The 22077-nt window shown below is 41.5% G+C and overlaps 1 protein-coding gene across 5 annotated transcripts in view; it reads left to right on the plus strand.

Moving 5' to 3' along the window:
- Nucleotides 1-921: 921 nt before the first annotated feature.
- LOC111271952 (uncharacterized) overlaps nucleotides 922-22077 on the plus strand; it is a 42971-nt gene continuing 21815 nt past the window's right edge. For 2 of the 5 annotated variants that reach the window (XR_015315544.1, XM_022853023.2), the window contains exons 1-2: nucleotides 922-1201; nucleotides 12651-12791. Coding sequence is in view for 1 of the 5 variants with exons in the window: in XM_022853023.2 (XP_022708758.1) it covers nucleotides 1127-1201; nucleotides 12651-12791 (216 nt within the window). In the remaining 4 variants the exon portion in view is untranslated. Of the gene's footprint in view, nucleotides 1202-9677; nucleotides 10261-12650; nucleotides 12792-18945; nucleotides 19014-19535; nucleotides 19602-22077 lie in introns of those variants that run through there. The other 3 variants (XR_015315545.1, XR_015315546.1, XR_015315548.1) reach the window with 3 other exon arrangements.

The following is a 22077-nucleotide window of genomic DNA, read 5'->3' on the forward strand; positions in this document are numbered from 1 at the left end:
TGTTCACCATTGCTTCATTGGCCAAGCACCTCTTTCAAACAAACTGTCTACGTAGTGAAAATAGAACGTGAACATAACCCAGTTTTTTTTTCTCTATCATTTGACTGCCTGATTATGAGGCGAGTATGCATACCCTATTTCATCTGTTCTCTTCTTTTCCACCTTTAAAAAAGTCGATTTCTACGTAACCATTGTCTTGTTTCAGTCCCGTTTCTGTTGGCGTGGACAGCGTTGGCCGGTCAATAACTGTAACATATTATCCTTTTTAGAGCCTATCAGTCCATCTTTTAGGTGGGCGCAAAACAGCTTGGATCGCGTGGTGCTTGTTGTCCAAAAGCCATTGGCCCTTGTGGACAGATGTTGCTTGAAATACGTTGGTATGACTGCTAGAGCCAGCACATGGTAAACTGTTTTCTTTCTCCACGTACCATAACGCCATATCACCAATCGAATAACTACAGTGCCAGAATGAGCTTTAAAAGTGGATTAATTGATCTCGATTAAAACGCGCCTGATTTTCTTTTACTCTACCCGTATTTCTTCGCTTCGAAATGAGCGTTTCACTTTGATTATTGGCGGTAGTCACCAGCCGCCCCGGCTGCGCACTACCAGAAAACAAATGAAGCAATTTTAAAAATTTTGGCTTATCTGTCCATGTATATATACATATATGTGTGTGTGTGTGTGTGTGTACGTGTGTTTGTGTTTGCACGGATATCTCTCGCTAATGGCTCACTCCCGATTTCTCCTGTTGTTTTACATGGAGACATGGACCTTTCTCGGTTCTTAAACTTCGATCTACTGTCATTTTTCTCTATTTAATCTTTTTTTTTTAAATTTTTTTTTATTCATCGTCCCCGCTTTTCATTCGCAACAACGCAATGTTCGCCAATCGCTGAGGCTCTTGCCACCCCCCATCCCCCGTCGTCCAGTACCCTCATGCGGTATCTCTATATCTATTTCTCTGATACCACTCAAATATCCAATAGTATGACCGCAAATCGAATAGAAGTCAAAAGAAGCTCGTGTCTGAGTCAGTCAGTGAACACGCCTCATTGGCTTACTGGCTAGCGGTTCATCGACGTGACCAGCTGCGGCGTATTCCCACCGCCGTAACCATGTAAAAATGTCCACCGTCTCTGTTATTCTTTGCCTTTCATGCGTGCTCTGCTCTAAACGAGACTCCGTTCAAGCGATGCAGGTAAGGCAACGATGAAACTTTGGTGAAGAACTTAATCGATGAAAAAAAGCAGCGAAAACGATCCTTCGAACACCCATTTTGCGTTAGGTGGCTTTTGCTTGAAAAGAGCGAAGCGCAAATTATCTCAACGGTGAAATTTTGTACTCTCGTCCTTGCAGTCCGTCACCCTCTATGTTTGATCTGTTGTTAGATGTACGGCAAGACAGAGAGAGAGAGAGAGAGAGAGAGACGCAAAGCGAAGAGGAAGAGAGCGGAAAAAAATTACCGACAAATTGGTGTCGACGACGGCGCTGTTCACTCGTTAATTTTCGCCTGCTGCCATCGCTCCTCAAAGAAGAATCGTTTTTTATTAGAGACGCTAGCTCTGCTGTTTCTGATTGTTGTTGCCGCTGTTATTGCCGTTACTATTGTTGTTGTTTTTGATAGTGTTTCGTAGGCTAGCGACGTCGACATCGTTTTAATGTTGCTTTGATAGCAATAGCGTTATGATCAATAAATCGAAGTATCGTCCGTGGAGGTGCCGTAAGTACTTCTATACGCGTTATTTGGACAATCGTAACCTAAACTTGCGTCCAAATGCGTCTGCTTGTGTCTGTGTTTATAATCAACGTGTCTGTCACCGAGGTACGGCAGCCGTCTGTGATCTCTGCCGTTCGACAGGGGCCAACGACTACAATCAGACCAGCAGTGGACAGATATGGCGCGGCGGTCAGGAAATATGAACATATATTTAAATGAATATTAAGGAGAGTTCCCAATACATTTTTCAAGTTTTACGTCCACCATTGCATTAGCTAAGGATGAAGTCGAATGTGGCGGCTACTGCCTAGCCTTCTATCCGCCGGTCTTGCTTGTACATAACATATTGTTTCTGTATAGCGATACACACTCGCTTGATTACTGATCGTGTTTTCTAACGCTCTACAATTTGTGTAAGGTTTTAATATATAGTAATTAGTGCTTTAACAATGGTTGTTGCTTTTTTTTTTCTTTTTAAATGACTATTAGGAAGCTAATCATATACAGCTGATAACGGTATGATGGTAGTAATAATGATTTTACCAAATTTAATCTAACAGAACCATGAAAATATCTGACCAAATTTGAGAGGAGTAGCCACCAACAAAGGTGCAAACATTTCAAATAACTTCTTTTTTGCTGCTTAACTGATTCAGGTAAGTTGTTGCTACTTGTAGCTTTTATAACGGTTGTTGCAGACTTTATTTTTGCTATTGCACCCACTATCATCGTAATGCTTTAATCAGTGTCGCCGTTTTTTACGGACGATTAAAACGAAGCAACGAGTTTAACGGAAACGACAACAATAACCCACGCCGTCGGTCACTCCCCCGTAGAATCGCTCACTGCTATGAGCCGCCGGTGGAACAAAAACATGAGTTTTCTCCGTCGAAGCGCTCGAAGAAGACACGAAGCGATCGACCCTCGATTCTCGAAGAGAACGTCCGTAGCGAGATGTCTATCCATGCAGCTCTTGCCCCATCTTCTTGTATATTTATTCCGTTGTAGCCTCTTTACTAGTCCTGATTGCCGTCGTACGTTTTTAGTGGACGGGCGCGCGGTACGGAGGTACCACCAGAGCCGCGAACACAACCGCTTGATCGCACTCTTTACTACGCTGTTGTCTTCTTACTCTGTGTGTCGGAGCTTTTTGCTTTGCAAGCAGAACTTCTTGTTGTTCACGAGCAGGCAACCTGCGCTTTGCCCGAGGCTACTTCGGTCGCTCTCGGTTCTGCTCGTCAACAATTTTGCGGTCAGTTTTTAAACGTCCGCTGCCGTCAAAACATAACAATAAAATCAGATAAGGCACCGTCTCAGTCCTAGGACGATACAGCTACCATACATCAGAACGCGAGCGATCTCACCTCTACATCAACGCCAGTAGCAGCAGCAGCAGCAGCCGCACCCGTTAGGAACCATGTGTGGGGGCATTTTCTAACATACTTCTATGGGAGAAATATTTTGGTAGAAATTACACTGAAATGTCATTTCCCGCCACCGCCGGCGGCGCTGCTGCTGTTGTTAATCACTAGGTATAGGGTAATTCAACGGCCTTACGGCCGCTTCATGCGAAACCAGAACCTTTACGTAGGCAGGCGCTCGCAGCCTGCGTAGTAATCGAATGAACCGAAATGAAAGAGTAGTTTGAAAAATGCACCCAGCTGTCTGCGGCCATGGCAAATTGGCACTGGCAATTGTAGCGGTAGCTTTGTCTGAGCTGTTCAACTCTGAAACAATAAAAAAAAAAAAAGGAGATAGAGAAGCGCGGAGTGTGATCAATGGTAGCGCAGGCCTGACGTGGACTCGTAGAAGATCGCAATTGCTTTGTGGAATTAGATCCTGCATGCATGGTTATGATACATTGGCTTTTATTGGTTTCCGTACACATCGGCCGTCAGGAAGATGGCGCCCGTTGTTTGGTCGGCGGTGAAGAAGCTCTACGGAAGATTGATTACTGCCTGACAGAAGCATGCGTTGTAGTAAGACGGTAAAAAACGGCAGTAATTTTTCATCATCCGTTCGGGTGTCACCTATACACTTATACGTATCCATTTATATGAATATACATGTATCCAGTTATTTTCATTATGTGGAATACGTGATTCGCGATGTTAGCATGAGAGGCGCACTAGGGTAACTCTAGGCAACAATCAACGTGTAGCTAAGAAGGGATTGACTGATGAACTAGACAGGTGGAAATGTTGCTAAAAAGAGACGAATTACTTATTTAGCCTAATAATGAATGTTGTTGGAGATTGTCAAGTCTTCACAACAGATTTCACGATAAGCCCCAGCACCTCGGTTCGACTGTAATTTCCACCCTTACTACTCCGGGAAACTCACGGTTTGAGAGCATATCTCGATATTTATTTATTTGCTGTTTGTAAATGCGCTCAGCATATTTGCAGTACTTTCCATTGACACATTCAATACTGAGCTAGTTTTTTATTACTTTTGTCGAGCTACTAAAGTCCCGATCGTGCCCTAATTCTCCTATACATAGTGTTTCGGTGGACTCAAATGAGATTCAGTCAGCCCCAAAACGCATTAGGTGAAATGACTTCAACATACGATCACTTTGAGCCGGTTTAAGGGCGACAGTTCGTAATGCAAACAGTTTCTTAACCTAATTTTTGCCAAAGCAACGTAAATATGCAGATCCACGTATTTTTCCCCTCGACAAAACACGTCTTTAAACAGTCTATTAATATCGGATTGTGTCTTCAATGTAAAGCTGAATTGTATGTCTATTATAGTTTCTCTGATTTTAGCAAATGCTACATATCGAATTAGATGTTATACAAGTAACCAATAGCAACTTACATACACTCAGCTATTGATGGCAGAAACATATGTTACGCTTAAAATATGTTTCTGCCGCGAAAGTGAGCACTGTAACCTGTATCTACCTGGAGCAAAATGGAGCTTTGAAGAGGGACTCACAAGCTGAGAACGGCGTTAGCCTCGACTAAATGCGGTGTCTACTCGTTATTTCGTTCAGTGACCACCCGGCAGCAATACAAAAACACGAATCCTTAGAAGTACATAACTAGACCGATGGCAACATAAATGAAGTCACATATCTCGACAAGCACCTTCCGTCCAACTCCAATATCATCTATGTAGAGGATAAAGCGGTGAGCTTTGACCCGCCAGAACTGTGAGCTGTCCACTGTGGACACGATGAAATGACAAACAACTTAAAATTCCCGCGAAGCATAGCAAGCCCTCAAGGGCCAGCGAACGGTGCTGGCGGTCGTTGGCCACCATCTCGCCAATCGATCCATCGCTTTAAGGCCCGAATCGCCTACGCACGCTGTTTTTGGCGCGCTCTACACGAGCTAAATATATCGTAATGGCTTTTCGAAGCACGGGGCGTCTCCCGGCTCAAGAAACGTTGTGGATCGTTCGTTTCGGTTGTTGATTGAACTTGACTTGTAACCTTCTCGATACGCAGAGCTTATCGCCTCCTTACGCCTATAGCCTTTATATTATAGTCGTATATCGGGCAAATTACATAGGCCTTTCGAACGCGAAACAACGTAGCTGGTATATGTATGTGCGTGTCTCTGATCGGCAATGGATAAATATGCTACCAAACTCATAGCCGTAATGGTGTTATCGGTGGATTTTATTAAGACATGCAGAGATGTATGCGTATGTCGTGCATAAAAAGCTTTTCCGAACGGCCGCTTATGAATAGGGGCACGTGACAGTTAGAACTGCAAAAGTTATGGTTACGAAACGTTTATTTGTAATTTTATAATCTACGTTTTATATAAAATGGTAACGTTTTGCTTTAAGTTCAATTATTAATACTTACGATATTAACAGTTGGGTATATTTTGATTTGAAGCAATCCTTTGTGGCGAAGCAACCCTCCTCAACTGAGCTCTCCTCTTCCCCTCTTAAATTCGGTATAATACAATAAATGAATAGTACTTCTATATAATATGTATATGGGAAGATGGAACAGAGACAAATCGAATTGAGCGAGCAAAAAAATGAAAAAGGAAAACCCTTTTTCTCTTTTCAACAAAACTTGGCTGAATTTTAACTGTGTTCGACTGTGCACGCACAAAATGCCTATCCAGTGAGCTTACGACCCGTGGTACGTGATAATAACGACTACTCACGTGTTGCGTCTATTTTATCCTACGTGCGTTATTAAATAGTGCATACATACGTGTATGTATAAAGTATCTGTATAAATTACAATTGTATCTGAAAAACAGTGTATCCTTTTCATAATCAATGGAGCACGAACAGGCTCAGCGACACACAAACAATTCGGTCCCTTGCATGTCCTATACTTTTCTTACATATACTTACACCTAGCTAACTTAGAGTCGACGCAGAGCGTCTCTCCCTGTATCAAATCGCTAAGTTTTAACTACTCGGCTTGACAGTGGTAACAATTAGGATTCATTATCGATTTACAATATTAAATTAGGCCTTAGCCTCTATTTACTTTCTTTCGTTGCCCCTGAAGCAATTGACAGCACCCGCAGGTTTAGTTTGCCATCTTGATGATCGTAACGTAAGGCATATTGTGCAAATTATATATTGCCTCAGGGTGGTAAACGGTACTCGATGGGATAAAGGTAGCCCGTCCACGCACTTGAGTTAGCTATTAAGATTGCTTCTCGTTAGCGGTTAGGAGTCTAGGGACCGATGCGTCCAAATTTTAATCCCTGGAAGCAGCATGAGTTCCTATCGGCTGTGCACGTTGTGTATCGAGAGTTAAGTTAGTATCTTTATAATTAAATTGTTTATTATTTTCATTCCGTAAAGCGCCAACATTGATTAAGATCTTCTATAGATCTTCCCGAGTCCGCTTCATCTCAACCATGCGGTCCAGCAAGCGGCCTTGAAATTGAGCATATCATTGAATATTCGCAGTTAAAATCACCTTAGGTAGTACCATAGAATTCATTCTACGCCTGATCACTGCGATCATATCCGAGGGTACCACGTGTGGCCAACTCCTGAGAGCCTGTATAAGCTGAATAATTTAATAACTGTAAATTTTCGTCATATGAAAATCATATCCGTAGGAGCTGGTGGTTTTTTGTCCTGAGAATCCGGTAGTAACGATTTTCAACTGGGTTTAATCTTCACGGTTGGTCGGCTGAACATGCTGAAAAGTTTACTACGTTGTATCGGCTCATCCTTAGTATATGGTACAAGGTCAAAAGCCTTAGTGGCATATACCACTATACGGTCTAATATATATGGCACTAACTATAATATCATGCCTTCGTGATGAGTTTTTGGGGTACAACACAAACATCAAATACCTATATTTCACATAATTAATAAATTATAATGCAATACACAATTCTTGGGTAAAATTATATCAATGGACGCAAGCATCAATGCTCTTTATTGACTCGATATAAACTACTGAACGTTCGGTTTATATACAATCCGCTAATTAATCAAAATGCATTGAAAGTCATAGCTAATCGAGAGAAACATCGTAATCCTCCCTCAGCCGTTTGAATATAGCATGTAAAGGAGACTTATTTCTTACACGAAAAAAAAAAAACGGAAAAATAAATTGGCCTCGATCCGCTCGGGCCTAAAAGTCATAGTAGACTTCGATGTGGAAATCTTGAAATCACAATGAAAGGCCAAACATTAACAACGTAAATATTCGCGTTAAAAGCGTAAATAATAGCTCAAAGCTAAGCCAACAAGCTACTACGCGAAGAAGGCTTGGGTGCGACCAGCAACCGGATCACAATGGCGCTTTGGATTGCAAAACAGCTGACAAGTACGCACGAATGACATTTTCTAGTTGTTCTATCAAACCTAGCGGTAGGCCATGCTGCGTTGTGTCCTGTAGAAGGTAGCCACTGAAAGCCGCCGTCTGTACTGGCCTACAAAAAGGAGTTCTGTGCGACAAAATAAAACTTTTCTTCTCGTTTCGTGCACATGCATGGCCTGCCAGCGAAAAATTTCTATGACAGCAACAGCAGACAGCCTCATTAAATAGGAACAAAAATAAAAACATCACAGTGCCATAGAACACTACAGCGAACTATGCTTTTCCGCTTATACTTGGATGTTCCGGTGTTCTAAAGCATCATGTCTGTATGGCTGAGGCAGGGACCCCGATTATATCGTCTGCTATCGCACGATAAACTTCAAGCCTGAAATATCATCCCATACTTTTATCTTTTCTATTGGGATAACAATAATTATAATAATGTCTATAATGATTACAATTACCATCGATAACAGTAGGAGTAACAATAATAGGACGATGATAAAAGGCAGATATGGCCACGCCGTACGCTTTTCGATGCTAACAGGAAGCAATTGGGATAGTAACGCGTTGATAGTTCAAAAACTTACGCGTCGTTTGCACAGATAAACAGAAACTTTGTTGATTGAGCAGACGGACATGAGCCGAGGGGCAGGAGACGAGACGTTTATCAAATTTTTCCATGTTTATTTGTGATGTTTCGAGTAGTGATAATAATGTCAAGTCATTACCATTACGGTTATTACATTTTACTATACACGGCCGTTGGGCCATGTATAATGGAACACGGACCATGATGACAACGAATTATAGACGATGATTCAAAATCACTGATCGCTATTATCGAGCGCGAGTATATAGAATAGATGCTTCGAGTTTTACATCCAGGACCGCTGTTAGGCACTACGTTAAACAGCTGACTGCTAGCACCTAGCGAGGTGTGCCTACCGCGGATTCGAAAACCTAAACCTCAGTATGTCTCTGAGTGTAGCAGGCGAACACGTCACAGGCTACCACGAAAACGAGAATAATTTGGGAAAAAAATTAACTCGTAGTCGACGGCGTGAATTTGTTTTTTTATAGGTACCTCTGCGTGTCTAGTGAAGCCTCTTTGAAGTATTGTTAAAGACGCAGAGGCCAATGGTTTTCGTTTTTCTTGAGCGTCTTCAACACGTTTTTGAATTTTTCTAAATATAATTTTTGTTCCATTCTAACTCCCCGCTTGAAAATCTAGATGAGATGGATTTTGCCAAACTTATCGGGGGGTATGAAATGGCATAGTGACCATGACGTTTTAGCCGGCAAGAACCGCATGCTCATTGTTATTGTGGCAGCGCGCTTAAAGAAACGCATTACAGAGAATCGCCGACTGGAAACGGATGAATGAGGTTCAGGTTTCGAACTGTTGATCTTATATAACAATCGGATTGTTTTAAGTTAAAAAAAAAACCCAAAAAAAAAAAGAATCAAATTTGATTGAATGACCACTACGACGAACTGTTTCTTTGGAGCCCTGTCTATTGCACGGTATAAAAAACAAGGTCAAATAAAATCTGGTTTTATTCAGGTTCATTAACAGATTAACATTATTCCTCTATTTCATTACTTCTGCGATAAAAAACAAATTGTCAATAGAAGTACGTTCTAATTTTTTTTTCCCGGAAACTAATTGCTTACTTATTGAATGCAAACGATTTATTGACTGCATCACCCGCACTCGTTTCAACATAGGAGATGGGCTTGCGTAGCAAAGTGCCCATCATATTTCATTATAATACGGATGCAAGCTCGTCACAATCTGAAAGAACTAATTCCTAACGTTCGCTTGGTTGATCTACACCATGAGAGTGTATTTTAGCAACAATCCGTGCTTGTTTTTGTTCGATATATGTCCGTGTACCTTCGTGCTCTAGTTCATAGCAATTTCAGTGATTCTTTGTATTGTACTCAGGCAGGCTGTTCTATTGGGGTGGCTTCTGGAGAGATATCAATATTTCCGTGGTATTCATTCACGTAATGTATACTTTTCAACATCTTGTTCTTATGCCATACGTTTGTCGTCCTGCATATAATTAATGCCGCCACTGCATCGCAACAAGGTGCACTACGATATGTCAACAACGAAGACCAATCAGACATTTATTATAAGCGCAGACTTATCGCACGGGATCCATTTTTGGGGGGGGGGGGGGACTAACATTTGGCGGTTATTATCGATTCTGCTTCAGCAAGCAAGATACTTGGAATAGGTAGAAAAACATGAGAGTATATATATTATATTCAATCGCATAAACGTTTCGATACGTACAAATATGTAGATTAAATAAAGCCTTGTCGGCAACTAGAAACGTATGAGTACTATGAAAATCGGTATATTGTGAAGCTAATCGATCGGCACGGAACCGTTTGTTATTCCTTAACCCTTTATGTGCTACGTTACAAACAAATATACGCATACTTCATCTATCGGAAATCAGACGCTGCAGTATCGAAAAAAAAAGTTGACAATTTAAGATTCATTATAATAATCAGTTGGGTGAGCGGTTCAGATGACTTCTTCATCGGCACTTACAGCCCAATAAATATCCTGCATCTATAAGGAGTCACTACGCATTTGTCACGGTCGCCCTGCCGACTCCATCGTTAATCGCTGTAATGATGAGCAATAATAACAACAAAGCAATAGACTGCTGGTCCAGGAGCACGAATCTGTAGTAACGGACGAACTACGACGCCACAAACGGATCTCAATGATCTTGTTCAAATTGTAAGTACTTAAGCCTGCTGGATGTGAAGAATGACAAGACGCATAGTGACTTCGTTGGTAAACTTCACTACAATACGTTCGACCTTCATTCGTCCAGATGTCATCGAATACGCTCGTAGGTTAAGGCGGCCGTTAGCAAAAAATAACGACCTGTGGTTTGAGCTACACTGGTAATGTCATTATATGATTTCAACAGGTACGAGTTTCATTGTTTGATTTCAAAATGTTTTGAGAGTCAATGCAATAACAAAAGTATACAATCTTCACAGCTTAAAATGAGCGATTTTCCGCGGGAGGTGGAGGGGGAGGGGGTGCTGTTACTTGAAAGTACTTTTTTTTTCTACGATAAAAAAGAATCGATAAGAAAACACAAGATTGTTTATCACGGAATCGGTGAAACAGGCTGTGTAAGTGAACTGCATCGTCAAGCGAGCTGCGATCTTTTCGAAATTATTCCCGTGTTCAATATCGAAAGCGTATCTGGAGCTACTAATCCATTCAAAAAATGCGGGTCGGCGGACTTGAACTAACGATTCCTCTATTTAGTGCTTGAATTCCGCCGATTTTTTAGCCATTGCGGTACAAATGTTACGACTCTTCTAAGTACGAGATAAATTCCATATTATTATTAAGTATTACTAAGCTAACATAGTCACCTAGAGGGATCGCCTACTTAGATGATAATGTAAAATTATATATATATATATATATAATTGTGTGCGGTAGTCGGACAGATCTCGAAAGCAAATGAATATCCGATATCTGTAAGAATTGCTTTCGGATATCATTAAGGGAACGACTGCTTCGTTTCTTACGACTGAAGTCGTCTATGAGTTTCCACGAATAGAGGCTGAGACCTGAGGGAACGTGATTCTCCCGGGAGCCGAATTCATTAAAAACCTCAATTAATGACGAACGCTTCAACATAATACTGTGTTACTTGAAATATCGCAATAATGCTATTGCAGTACTTAACATTTGCGCGCACATATCGTCGTTCCCTTAAATTTTACGTACTTTCGCGTTTTCTAGCAGTGAATAGCAGCGAATGGCTTCGTTCGTAGCCTCTGTTAGAAGGCACCGAAAAGTCGATCCTTCCACCTAGCTCAGAGTGCCTATTGTACATGGTCAACCTCTTTGTTTAGGCTAAATATGCTAGGTAAGTCATCATAAAACGACTATATAGTACACAAAAGAAATAGAAGGACAAAGAGGTCCTAGATGTTGATTAATTATATGCGCTTTATTTGAAACAGACTACATCTTGCCGCAAGCCACGTCAGCAAGAAGCAACAAAGGCTCACGCACACAATATACTAAAATGAAAATGAAGGGTACAGCGAACAAATGCTAACGCGATTCCCTGCACGATTTGTTCTCAATCGTGAATCTCATAGGCTATCTAGCACATATATATTCATAACACGGTTCAATGAATAAACGATCTTCACAGGTCTTAGATCTGAGTCGATTTTGGACCCTCTTCAAGCAGACAAAGCTTTACAAGCCCCGAACTATTTGTGCTCGACTATCGAACGCTCAGACTGGTCTAATTTGTAGAACGTTGTTTACGACCGACGGCGTAGACTGGCATTTTCGACGTTCGCTAGCTACACTCAAAAAACATTACGAAGCTACGACGAAACGAGACTACGCAACGGAAACGTTCGCCTTTCCATCCTATACGAGAATGCGTTCTATTGGCTTAGCTCTCGAACGTGCACTTGGTCTCAGTGATAAGGCAAATTGACTAAGCGGAGCTGTTTTACTAGTACAAGTCGCCATATAGTTATCGCTATCCACAATAGAAAATAGAGGATATCTAATTGTTTTTATAGTCGATTTGTATACTGTGCCAGCCTCTACTGCAAGCAAACGTCCGCTTTTATAATTTGACCTAAAAACAAGTTAACATAGCATTTGCTATTATTTATAGCTCGGACAAATCCGAACCTCTATTACAGTTGGTCGGCACGATGATATTACGGACGGTATTTTCTAGAGATAGAAAGTGTAAAGAACATACTGGCCGCATGATATCATGCCTATAGTAACTGGCTATGAATGATTACCGTACGTGCGAACGAGCGAAAAAGTCACGTACGGATCAGATTTTGGTCTGAATTTCTCCTTGGAGAAGAGCGAACTCAAATGGTTTATTTAGGCGCCGTCTGCGATGATATTTCTCTGAAAGCATGCCTCCAAATCTTGTTGTGTAAATTTCTTCAGTATCCAATCATATGCTACCGTTTTGTATCTCACCGCGGTAGCCGCCTGCGAAGTGGTCCCTTTGACGAAACCATTCCAAAAGAGACCGACGGACCCCGCTCCGAAGCACTGAGCAACTGTCATAGTTTCTCATATCTTACAAATCGAAAACCCTTTTGCAGGCGCTACCCGAAGGGCCCGTCAGAAGCTTCCGGCCGGAACATGAGCGGCAACCGCAGGTCGCGTCTCATCGAAAGACCTTTCTTCGGGACCGCTATTCGTCTCCGAAACCGTACGCTCACAGCATAAGAACTGCACGGACAGTATGTAGTAGGTTCGCGGTCGTTTGAATAGATCTCGTTGATCGTTAACAGGCACCGTTTAAGCTGTCGTGCCGCTTCGGATAAACCAGTAGTCGTGGCCTCGGTGTTTCGAAAGGGGGGAACACCAACGGGGACGGTCGATCAGAATAGGCTGTTAGGAATAAAGGAGAAATGATGGCAAACTACACAATCTAAGTAGACACAGGCCTACTTAGTTTACTTTCCAATCTCTAGCCAGCTCCGTAAACAGAACAATAGACATAGAATTTAGTAGTCGAGGGGTTTGATGGGTGCGAGGGCAGCAAAGCTAAAGGCTAAACGCTACTTGCGTCGCCTGATTAGCATTAGCTTCCGGTGAAATTGGTACGAACGCTAAAAATTCGATCGGTGCACTTTTTCTTATTCTATTCTATCAATCAAATTAGTAGCAAACCTTGCAGATGGAACTGAAAGCTAACCCCCAAAGCAGCATCGTCAACTCTGTGATAATCGTACTCTGTGAGCCAGTACCTCGTCGTGGTTCTATTGAAAACCGGTTAGAAACATGTTACAAAGTTGCGACTATGTCGTGCCATGCAATGAACGAAGGCCGGACTCGATAAAATATCACAGGACACAATGCTCGCTGCCACTCTACCACCACCACCTTTTTCCATTCAGTCGTCTGTAATATTTGCTTTTATCATAACAACATTAACAACGTCGGCAACCCAGGATAAACAGCGTACCCAAAGTCATTAACCCGAACTGTAACTTGTTCGCCGTCTTCGTAGTCCATGCATTGCAATTGTATGAACCTGTATGAGTCTGTCTTCCAGCGTTCGTGTCTGTGTGCATCGGAGAGTTACAGAACGACGGCGTAATAGACGATCTAGCATAGAGAGGGTCACGCACAAACAATCAATTTGTCATAGCAACAGCAGTAACAGTGGCTGCGTTAGTACTGAGGGTAAAACGGTTCGAGGATGGCACTTTCTAGCAATTGGCTGACTGCTTGATATCCGTATACGTACATAGCGATATGCACGCACATACAGACCCGAACACATGGGTCCTTCGAGGTCCGCACTTTCGACTGTTCTCCATTTCGATGTTTGACCCCCATCACCTTGTTATTGCATACGTAGCGTGATTAAGCGGGCAACCTTGTGGAGTAGTCAGACGACAACGCGACATGCCATTGGAGAGATATTGTTGTGTCAGTTAGTGTGCGATGTAGCTAAACGTCGAAAAATATGTTCCTGTCAGATGCATATATACAGTACTTACGTATAGGGATCGTTTACGCACTCGGAAATACCCAGTTAGGTGAATTGTGTGCGCGACATATGCGAAGCTTTAGGTAATAGATTTTCGGTTGTTTTACAACTTCTGCCCAACGATTAAAGTTCTATATTAATTAATAGTATAATACAAGTTAGATTTTTTCATGGCGGAATCATTTTGGGTAGAAAGGTCCAGGCACCGCATAATGGCATCATACGATTCGTAGGGGACAGTGGTGTGTGTCCTAGTTCCATTAAGGACGATGCGCATGTACATGCCAGAATAAATGCAACTGAAGAATGTTGCCGTGATTTACGTATGCAATATACGCCGATTATGTCCAATATGGTCGCTAAACATCACCCATGTCTATACGTTTGCTATAGTAAAAGATAGAAAAGTTCAGTGAACTGCGTGGGAGGGGCTGTATACGGGCAGTTGGGTCTGACTAGACAACAATAATATTTGCCTCATGTTCACATGCGGCCTGAAGGAAGGAATAACTGTATTCGATTGAATATTAGAGCCAAGAAGACAGGTTATAAGGAAGCTCTGTTGTGAATTAATCGTGTAACATATAGACGTTCTGGTTTTCGTTCGTATTTTTTTGTTATGGCCCTTTTTTGTGATGCAGTGAAGATTTTCCGTTGAACGTTAGTGTAATTTCTAAGGGCGTTATGGAGATCGTGTTGTGCGATCTTAATTCTATACCGATTATTATATAATATATTTCATAAGATTACTTTTGATGTCTAGAGTCACTTAGATTCGAGATTACATACATACCGATTCTACTAAGTGCTATGGCGTTTAAATTGTTTTTTTTTTTTTTAAATTTCGTTGAAATTGTGAAAACTTCACAATTTAAACCAAAATGGGTTAATGACCCTGTTTGAGCGGGTCTTCCCTTTCTTGACTCGGCTTTTTCCCTGACCGCTGTTCCTGGCGTCGTAATGTGTCCTACGATTCTCTGACCTATAATTTTTTTTAAGGTACAGAAAATTGTTGGAAATTAGGCGAAGCTTTTGTCTGCTACGGACATTTTTGCAATACAGTTTGCCATTTCATTAGGCTCGTGCGGCAACTATACGTTGCAACAAAAAGTTAAAGCGGTCAAAATTAAAAAAAAAAAACAAATAACAAAAATAATAACCGAGATTGCTGGGTATGCTAATGTTACTTTTGCGAACGGATCTGTCCATCCAAATACGAAGTAGAAATTATCGTATAACCTTCAATACAACGAGCTAATGGGGCAGAAAGGCGTTACCTGGCGTGTGTTATCGATGAACAGTAAAAAATCTGCGTTGATACCGTTGACGATATGACGATATGGTTCACACCCATATATATATATATATATATATATATATGGGTGTGAGTCCTGTGTACTTCTGCGTTATGAATATGGCTAATAATAGTCTGTTTTTACTGCAAGCTGTAGTACACGGGTAAACGAGAATGCAAAACACATAATTTTTTAGTTGGTTCATTGCGACTTTTGTGTTGGTCGCGTCATTTTTAATAATTTGCCATTTAGAAAAAAAAGGAAGAAACAGGGCGCCGAAATGCTTTACTAAAATAGGTTCGAACATACTGAAAAATTGTAAGACAAATTTGCTACGCTTTAATAGCTGTCCGTATTGAGAGCAATCATAGTAGAACTATGTTATATTACAAACTCGTGTTAAGGCAATTTTCAAAAATGCCTATATTTATTAAGAGGATCCTTAATCTTGTATGAAAATTTTCTATTTTACTTAGTTAAAAATTTTCGGGTATTCACACTAGTAACCTTAGGTCTTTGCTGTGAATGGTCCCGTACTTTATGTATTGAGCCTGACGCGCGTGAGACGTCTAACGAGAATTTTACATGAAGAATACTCACTTTTGGCTCGCGCATGTGGATCGTCGATAGCCGACGATCGTTACAGACTTTCCGCATACTTACGCGTCGTTCACCACGGGGTTTTCATTGTTATTTTTTTCACGTAAGCAAGAAAAGCCTGTGCTTCGTTAAACTTAAAGGCCTTCCGTGGCCTCCCTACTCCTGTTGCACACGCAGCCAGCCATTGCTACCTTTCCAAGCTTCCCTTACAAGCAGCTCGCTCGTCGTAAAGTGTTCGCTACTTATGGTCGTCGAGGCAATGGCACCAACGAATCGCTGGCGCTGTTACTTTTCTGCCGTCTCTACTGTGTGGCATTTCTCGTAGGGACGTTAAGATTGCCTTCTTATGAAGACTCCATTCCGTTTAAGTATGGCGGTGACCCAGCACTCATGACGATGTACGTCGTCATCTAGCGCCGAACTTTAACAAGATGAATCTGCTGTCACCAGCGGATTTTTTTGACGTCGTAATATATCTGACCTCAGAAAAAACTAACGCTTGTTTATCACCGAATACCGAACGCATGCGGAAGCTTGCCTTTGCTTTGAATCACTTTCGTAAGTAAATTAAGCTCACGCCCGTCGGCCTAGTAGGCCAGTAAAACGCTGTGTCGAAAAAACTACTTCTATAAACACGACATTAAAGAAATCACACATCGCTTGCATGACGGGAGGAAGCTCAAATCTCTACGAGCGATTCCGCAATGGTTGAGAACCACCAAACTTGTTATAGTTCAACATTAAGTTATTACATAGTTGTAGCTCTGCCAGTTGATATCCGCTTTTGAGCGTGTTAATTTAATCATCAATTTACTTGCTTATAGCAGGCTCATGTTTACCTCATTTATCTTGTTGAAGATCTACTTTGACGTTTTACTACTATGTAGAGACATTGTTTGAAGGTCGCTTGTCGATTCTACTGGTCCACCGGTTGCACTGACTGCCCTTCTTTGTATACGTTATATTCTCTATTCTGTGAAATTTAGCCGATTTGTCGCCCCCTGCCTTTTGTCCACGTTCTTCTATTGTCCGGTTCTCCGCTTGGTTGTTTATTATGTTTTGTATGTATTCGAGCGTATAGGTACTGATCAATCGTTAACGGTCAACACGTACGTGGACTAAACTATATGATTAGCAATTTCAATGAGTGTTAGCATTTTCAAGCTGAACGAAAAAACCTTACAGCCACGCTTAAAACATATCGCGCTATATATATATATATATATAGGGTGATATATATATATGTGTGTTATGCGTATTCCATTGCGGCAGACGAACGTACCTTGCACCACATGGGCTTGGCAACAGGGAAGTACCCTTGGTCTCGAGTTCGACCGCCTGCTTCAGCTCGATGTCGAGTTCCGTTTAAAAAACGTGAATATGTTTATACCGTGTTTTTTTTTCAAGTCAATGACACATGCTTGTTAGAGCATTTTTTACTGGACATCACATTGTTGCGATTCGTTAATCTTAAGCTCATAACTTTAAAGTTTCTCATAGTGTCGCACAGTCTTTAACCTTCCCCCTTCACCCGCTGTGGTGCACAGTTAATTAAATATAGATATTTAATCAACTGTGGACCACGATCCTTGCGATAAGCGTTCCGATTACATAGCAGCCTTTGAGCTTTCTGTTGAAACGGGAAGTATATACAAACGAAGAAAGTCGATTTCTAATCTTTTTTTAGTATCTAAATGAACCGAAAGGAGTTTTCATATTGTCTGCGGAAGTGACTGAATCTACTCAAAAAATACAGAAGTGCACTCCTTGGTGCGTCTCTACCCTGTCCCGTCAATTAAATATAATTATTAATTTCTATTATATCATCATTATCTTATTATCATTATTCCAGTGGAATATTCTTTACCGTTCATATATATGTATCTGGTCATACATAAAGCCATAATAGCTTACGCTTTACCGACTGGAGCAAATTTAAGCTGAATAAAAATTGTAGAAGAAAAATTCGAAGAGTTAGCGCTAAAAGTAGATCGCAACTCTTGAACCCAGCCAGCAAGAAGGTCGACTTAATTATCTAACGTAACCTGCCCATCAGCCGAGCCCATCTTAACTCGGCATCCCTGTTAACGAGCCTCAAACGTGTCCAGCGAAATCTAAATGAGCTCGGCCAAATAAAAGTCCCAATGGCCTTTATACCCAAGCCGTAGGGAACCGGATCGACCCCCGGACTTAGTGTATTACTCCGTTGGTAATTTCACCGATGTCGATTTAGAATGTTCCCGCGTAACTTTATGCAAAAGTCATTTAGAAATGTCGCATACGGTAATATGATGATGCGATAATCGTAACGTTGAGTGGTAACTACTGATAATGTGACTGCGCTTAACTGTCATGACACGGGCCGAAGATTCGCAGGCATATTTAGACGATACAAACATCAGAAACGGTCGTTTGTCTTGTTAATAATGATAAAGTACGAGAGGTCTCGTGTGTTGATTAGCAGGCGAATTTCCTCATCGGTAGCGCTTTTCATTAAGCAAAAATAATGCATCAATACCATCAAAAATATGATCAGATCAGATCAGTTAAATGTCTCAACGATAGACGTTTTAATTGGAGTTGATGTTGGCCATCAACCCGATGGTCGATTAGTGAACAGAGCCAAATGGGAGATCAAACTGTTCAATGTGTTTTTTCTATCCTGAACGTTCACTATGATCGAGGCACATGGTCCAGCGAAGCCTTTTGTGTTAACCGTTTGCATGTAATCACTGTTTACAAGTTCCCTATGAAAAGCATCCCGTTTCAGCTTATCGGCAATCATTCTTCGATATTAAGCATTTGCTATAAAATCACAAGCAGCTTCTTTACAGACAAGGATTTCCGTAGCCGGAAAGAAATGCTGGCTGTAGGTAGATGAGATTGGTGCGCGTGAGGCTGAAGTGTTCATAGTCATGGAGGTACTCGAACGGCCTTACAACTTGCGGTCCACTCATTCTATTGCTTTTTTTTTTCTTGTTTGTTCCTATTGTTAACCAGAGCTCGTCAGTGAAGTTCTAGCAGACGAACGCTGTATCTCTCTCTATCCTTTCTTTGATATTGTCAAGGTAATGTACTTACAGTCAACACGATAATCGTTAATTGTATAGCTTTTATGCGCATTGTAAAGCTGATATCGTCTTCTATGTGGCTCTCTGCGTCGAAATTTCGTCGTAAGCCTGTTTCCATACAATTTCAAATGTAACATAGCTCAATAGCCTGCCCTTTACTCTCATTGAACATGTTGCAACATGACGTAATGAATAATGTAATTACGTCATAATTACGTAAATATGTAACGTCCGTAGTTTCAGCTAATAATGCAGCCCTTCTATGGCACAGCTCGTTTTGGCAAAGGGAGAATTTCCAAACTGAATTCATTGTAAAGTAACGTCCATTGAATGATGTCCTATACGATTCCACTGAAAGAACAAAATCTCATCTCGAATTTTCTATAATTAAGTCAAATAACATCTAAATTGAATAGAAGCCGTTATGTCATTTATGCTGCTATATTTGCCTAATGAAGACTGATACGAATCTCAGCATTTAGTTCTTCCGATCCTGATATCTGTTTTGTTGTTCATTAGCTTCCTTTGTTCCTTCAGAATCTTCCGCCATGATCCGCGTTCATCAATATATTCTCCATTAGATGGGTAAGTTTACATAATTTTTCTCTCGTATCGCCTTCCCCTATCCGTCTCATGCCACACAAATGTATTGCGTATAAGTAAACAGATTCGCATGGGTAGGCAAACGACGTGTAATGGCGCCTGTCAAAATTGGGGGCACATGCGCTCGGAACTTCTCGGTATTTCCGTCGTCTGCAACGGAGCGACTGTTTGATGTCGAGCAATACGCCACGGACTGTACGCCTAGCTGGACGCTACCGCTTCCACCGTCTATTTTTTCAAGGCGTCATCATCATCATCGTCATCACGGTCGACCTATTTGCTCCATTTTCGCCCGAGATGTGTCGCTGCCGGCTGATTGTCGGGTCTCTTGACAATTGCAAGAACAAGCAAGGAAAGGAAAACATTGAAACTTTAAGCCGAGTTGCGGAAACGAACGTTTTGCTTGCCCCGGATGATTACTATCATAAGGAACAGTAAACGCTACGAACTCCGTGCCGCTCTGGCGCTACCGACATCAAATATTGTGGGTTCGTTTGGTTGTACTATGGGTTTGGGACCTTTTTCCAGGCAAGACTCGCAGACAGCTAAAGGCATGTAATGACGAGTGAAACAGGGTGAACGAAGGCTTTTTGACGATTGCATCTTATGTGTCTGTATAGAAAATGCCTCAGCCTGTAGACGGGGTGATGATCTATTAATAATCGGGTGAATTTTGAAGGAAATAAAATTATTCTGGATAGTTCAACTCAGATACCGAGGCGTAGCCTACGTCTGCGTCTAGTTACTTCTGACTATTGGAACAAATTCTGTACAGCGCTGTATGTACATAATTTTTCTATAATAGAACTTTATGTTTAGCATATTTTGCAGATATAAAAATATCAGCAAGACAAATGAGCGGCTTTACGTGACGGGACGTACACCCCATCAATGTTAAAACGACGCAGTTTCATGACGTAAATAAATGGCATCCCTAAAACTTTCGAGACCAAAAAAATGATAGTACAATTAACAACCAGTACATAACAGATAGCACATTAGCAATATATATATATATATATATATATTCATTCATATTTGCCGCTAAGAGAACACGTAATGAAAAATCGTCTCTATTTCACAGCTATCTATTTCATGAAATTGATTTCTATCCGACTGAGCTCAATGCGAATTTTTATCCAGTTTAGCTTATTTTTTTGTCGAAGTGCCAAAATGCCGATTTCTGACACACAAATAACCTCTGCCACAGATTAAGCTAGCCACACAGGCTATCGAGAAAACTCACGCACATTTCCCTACTTACGGGCATGAGGTGTTGAAACTACCGCCGAAATCACTGAAGAAGTGTCACCCCGTGACAAGAGTACGGCTACGCAGTAAACTAACTACATGCAGGAACAATAATAAATTTTCGCTGCTTTAGCTGAGGCTCATCTGTTGTTGCTTAGGCTACTGAACAAATGTGCGACGGAAAGCTATGACGGACGCCTTTTGTTCGCTCGATAGACAGCCGAACAGACAAAAGCTCAATTATCTTTTCAACGACTAAATCACTTCATCAGAAATTCGGAGGAAGCGGTGACGGACACGACAGTGACGACTGCTTCGTCATTGCTGACTTTGGACTTACTGAGTTCGACCCAAGAGGCTCGACCAAGGAACTCCGTTCCCTGGCTATGTTTGTGTCCTCATGTGTTCGTTACCTCAAATATGAAGGCGACTAAGCATTGTCAATAAACAAAAAAAAAAAAAAAAAAAAAAAAAGGGAATATCTGCGGCTAGCTGTAACAACATTCGACGCGATGTCTGAAGAACTGAAACGATGAGTCCCTGGGAAACAAGCTTGGCAGATTGAAGTCATTCGCACAAGGCCCGCGTGACGTTCAGTAGCCGATGAAAGGTTCGCTCAGGTCAATGTTGCTCTGGAGCGCTAAACGGGTGCAGGTATTCGATAGTGGGTCGCTATCACGTAGTGTCCTACCCGGAGGATATCTAGTAATATTACAGTGCTAACTCTACTCAGCGATTTAGCCAAAGCTTCTTGTCATCAGACGAGATGGCTGTCGGACATCTTTACATTTCGCAAATGCCATCCAAAGACACCGTTTGTGCTTGTTCACATTGCGTTCGCTGCTACCCACATTCAGACAGAAGAAAACTAAGTCGAAGATACATATGCCCGCATACTGGAACTAATCCTATGTATATAAACAACCACGTTTGTTGCGAGTCGGCACTGCAAAACCAACTCAGGACGTGTCTCCCTACAATGTCGAGACTCTATACAGGTCGACGAATCTCTTCACCCAGTGGCAGGTAGGCGGCTTCAGCAACCGCTAGTGTTGACCACTACGATTTTCGACGGCTACGAAACCTGTAATTCTGTCATCAACACATGGGTGATATTTTATTATTCTGTTTATTGGAGCATCTGCCGCACACGACAGGGTCACTTTTCAACATATCATTCCGCCTCAACGTCTGTTCTACGCATGAT

Source organism: Varroa jacobsoni, unplaced genomic scaffold (genome assembly GCF_002532875.2).
Source record: "Varroa jacobsoni isolate VJ856 unplaced genomic scaffold, vjacob_1.0 contig01309, whole genome shotgun sequence".
Taxonomy (NCBI): domain Eukaryota; kingdom Metazoa; phylum Arthropoda; class Arachnida; order Mesostigmata; family Varroidae; genus Varroa; species Varroa jacobsoni.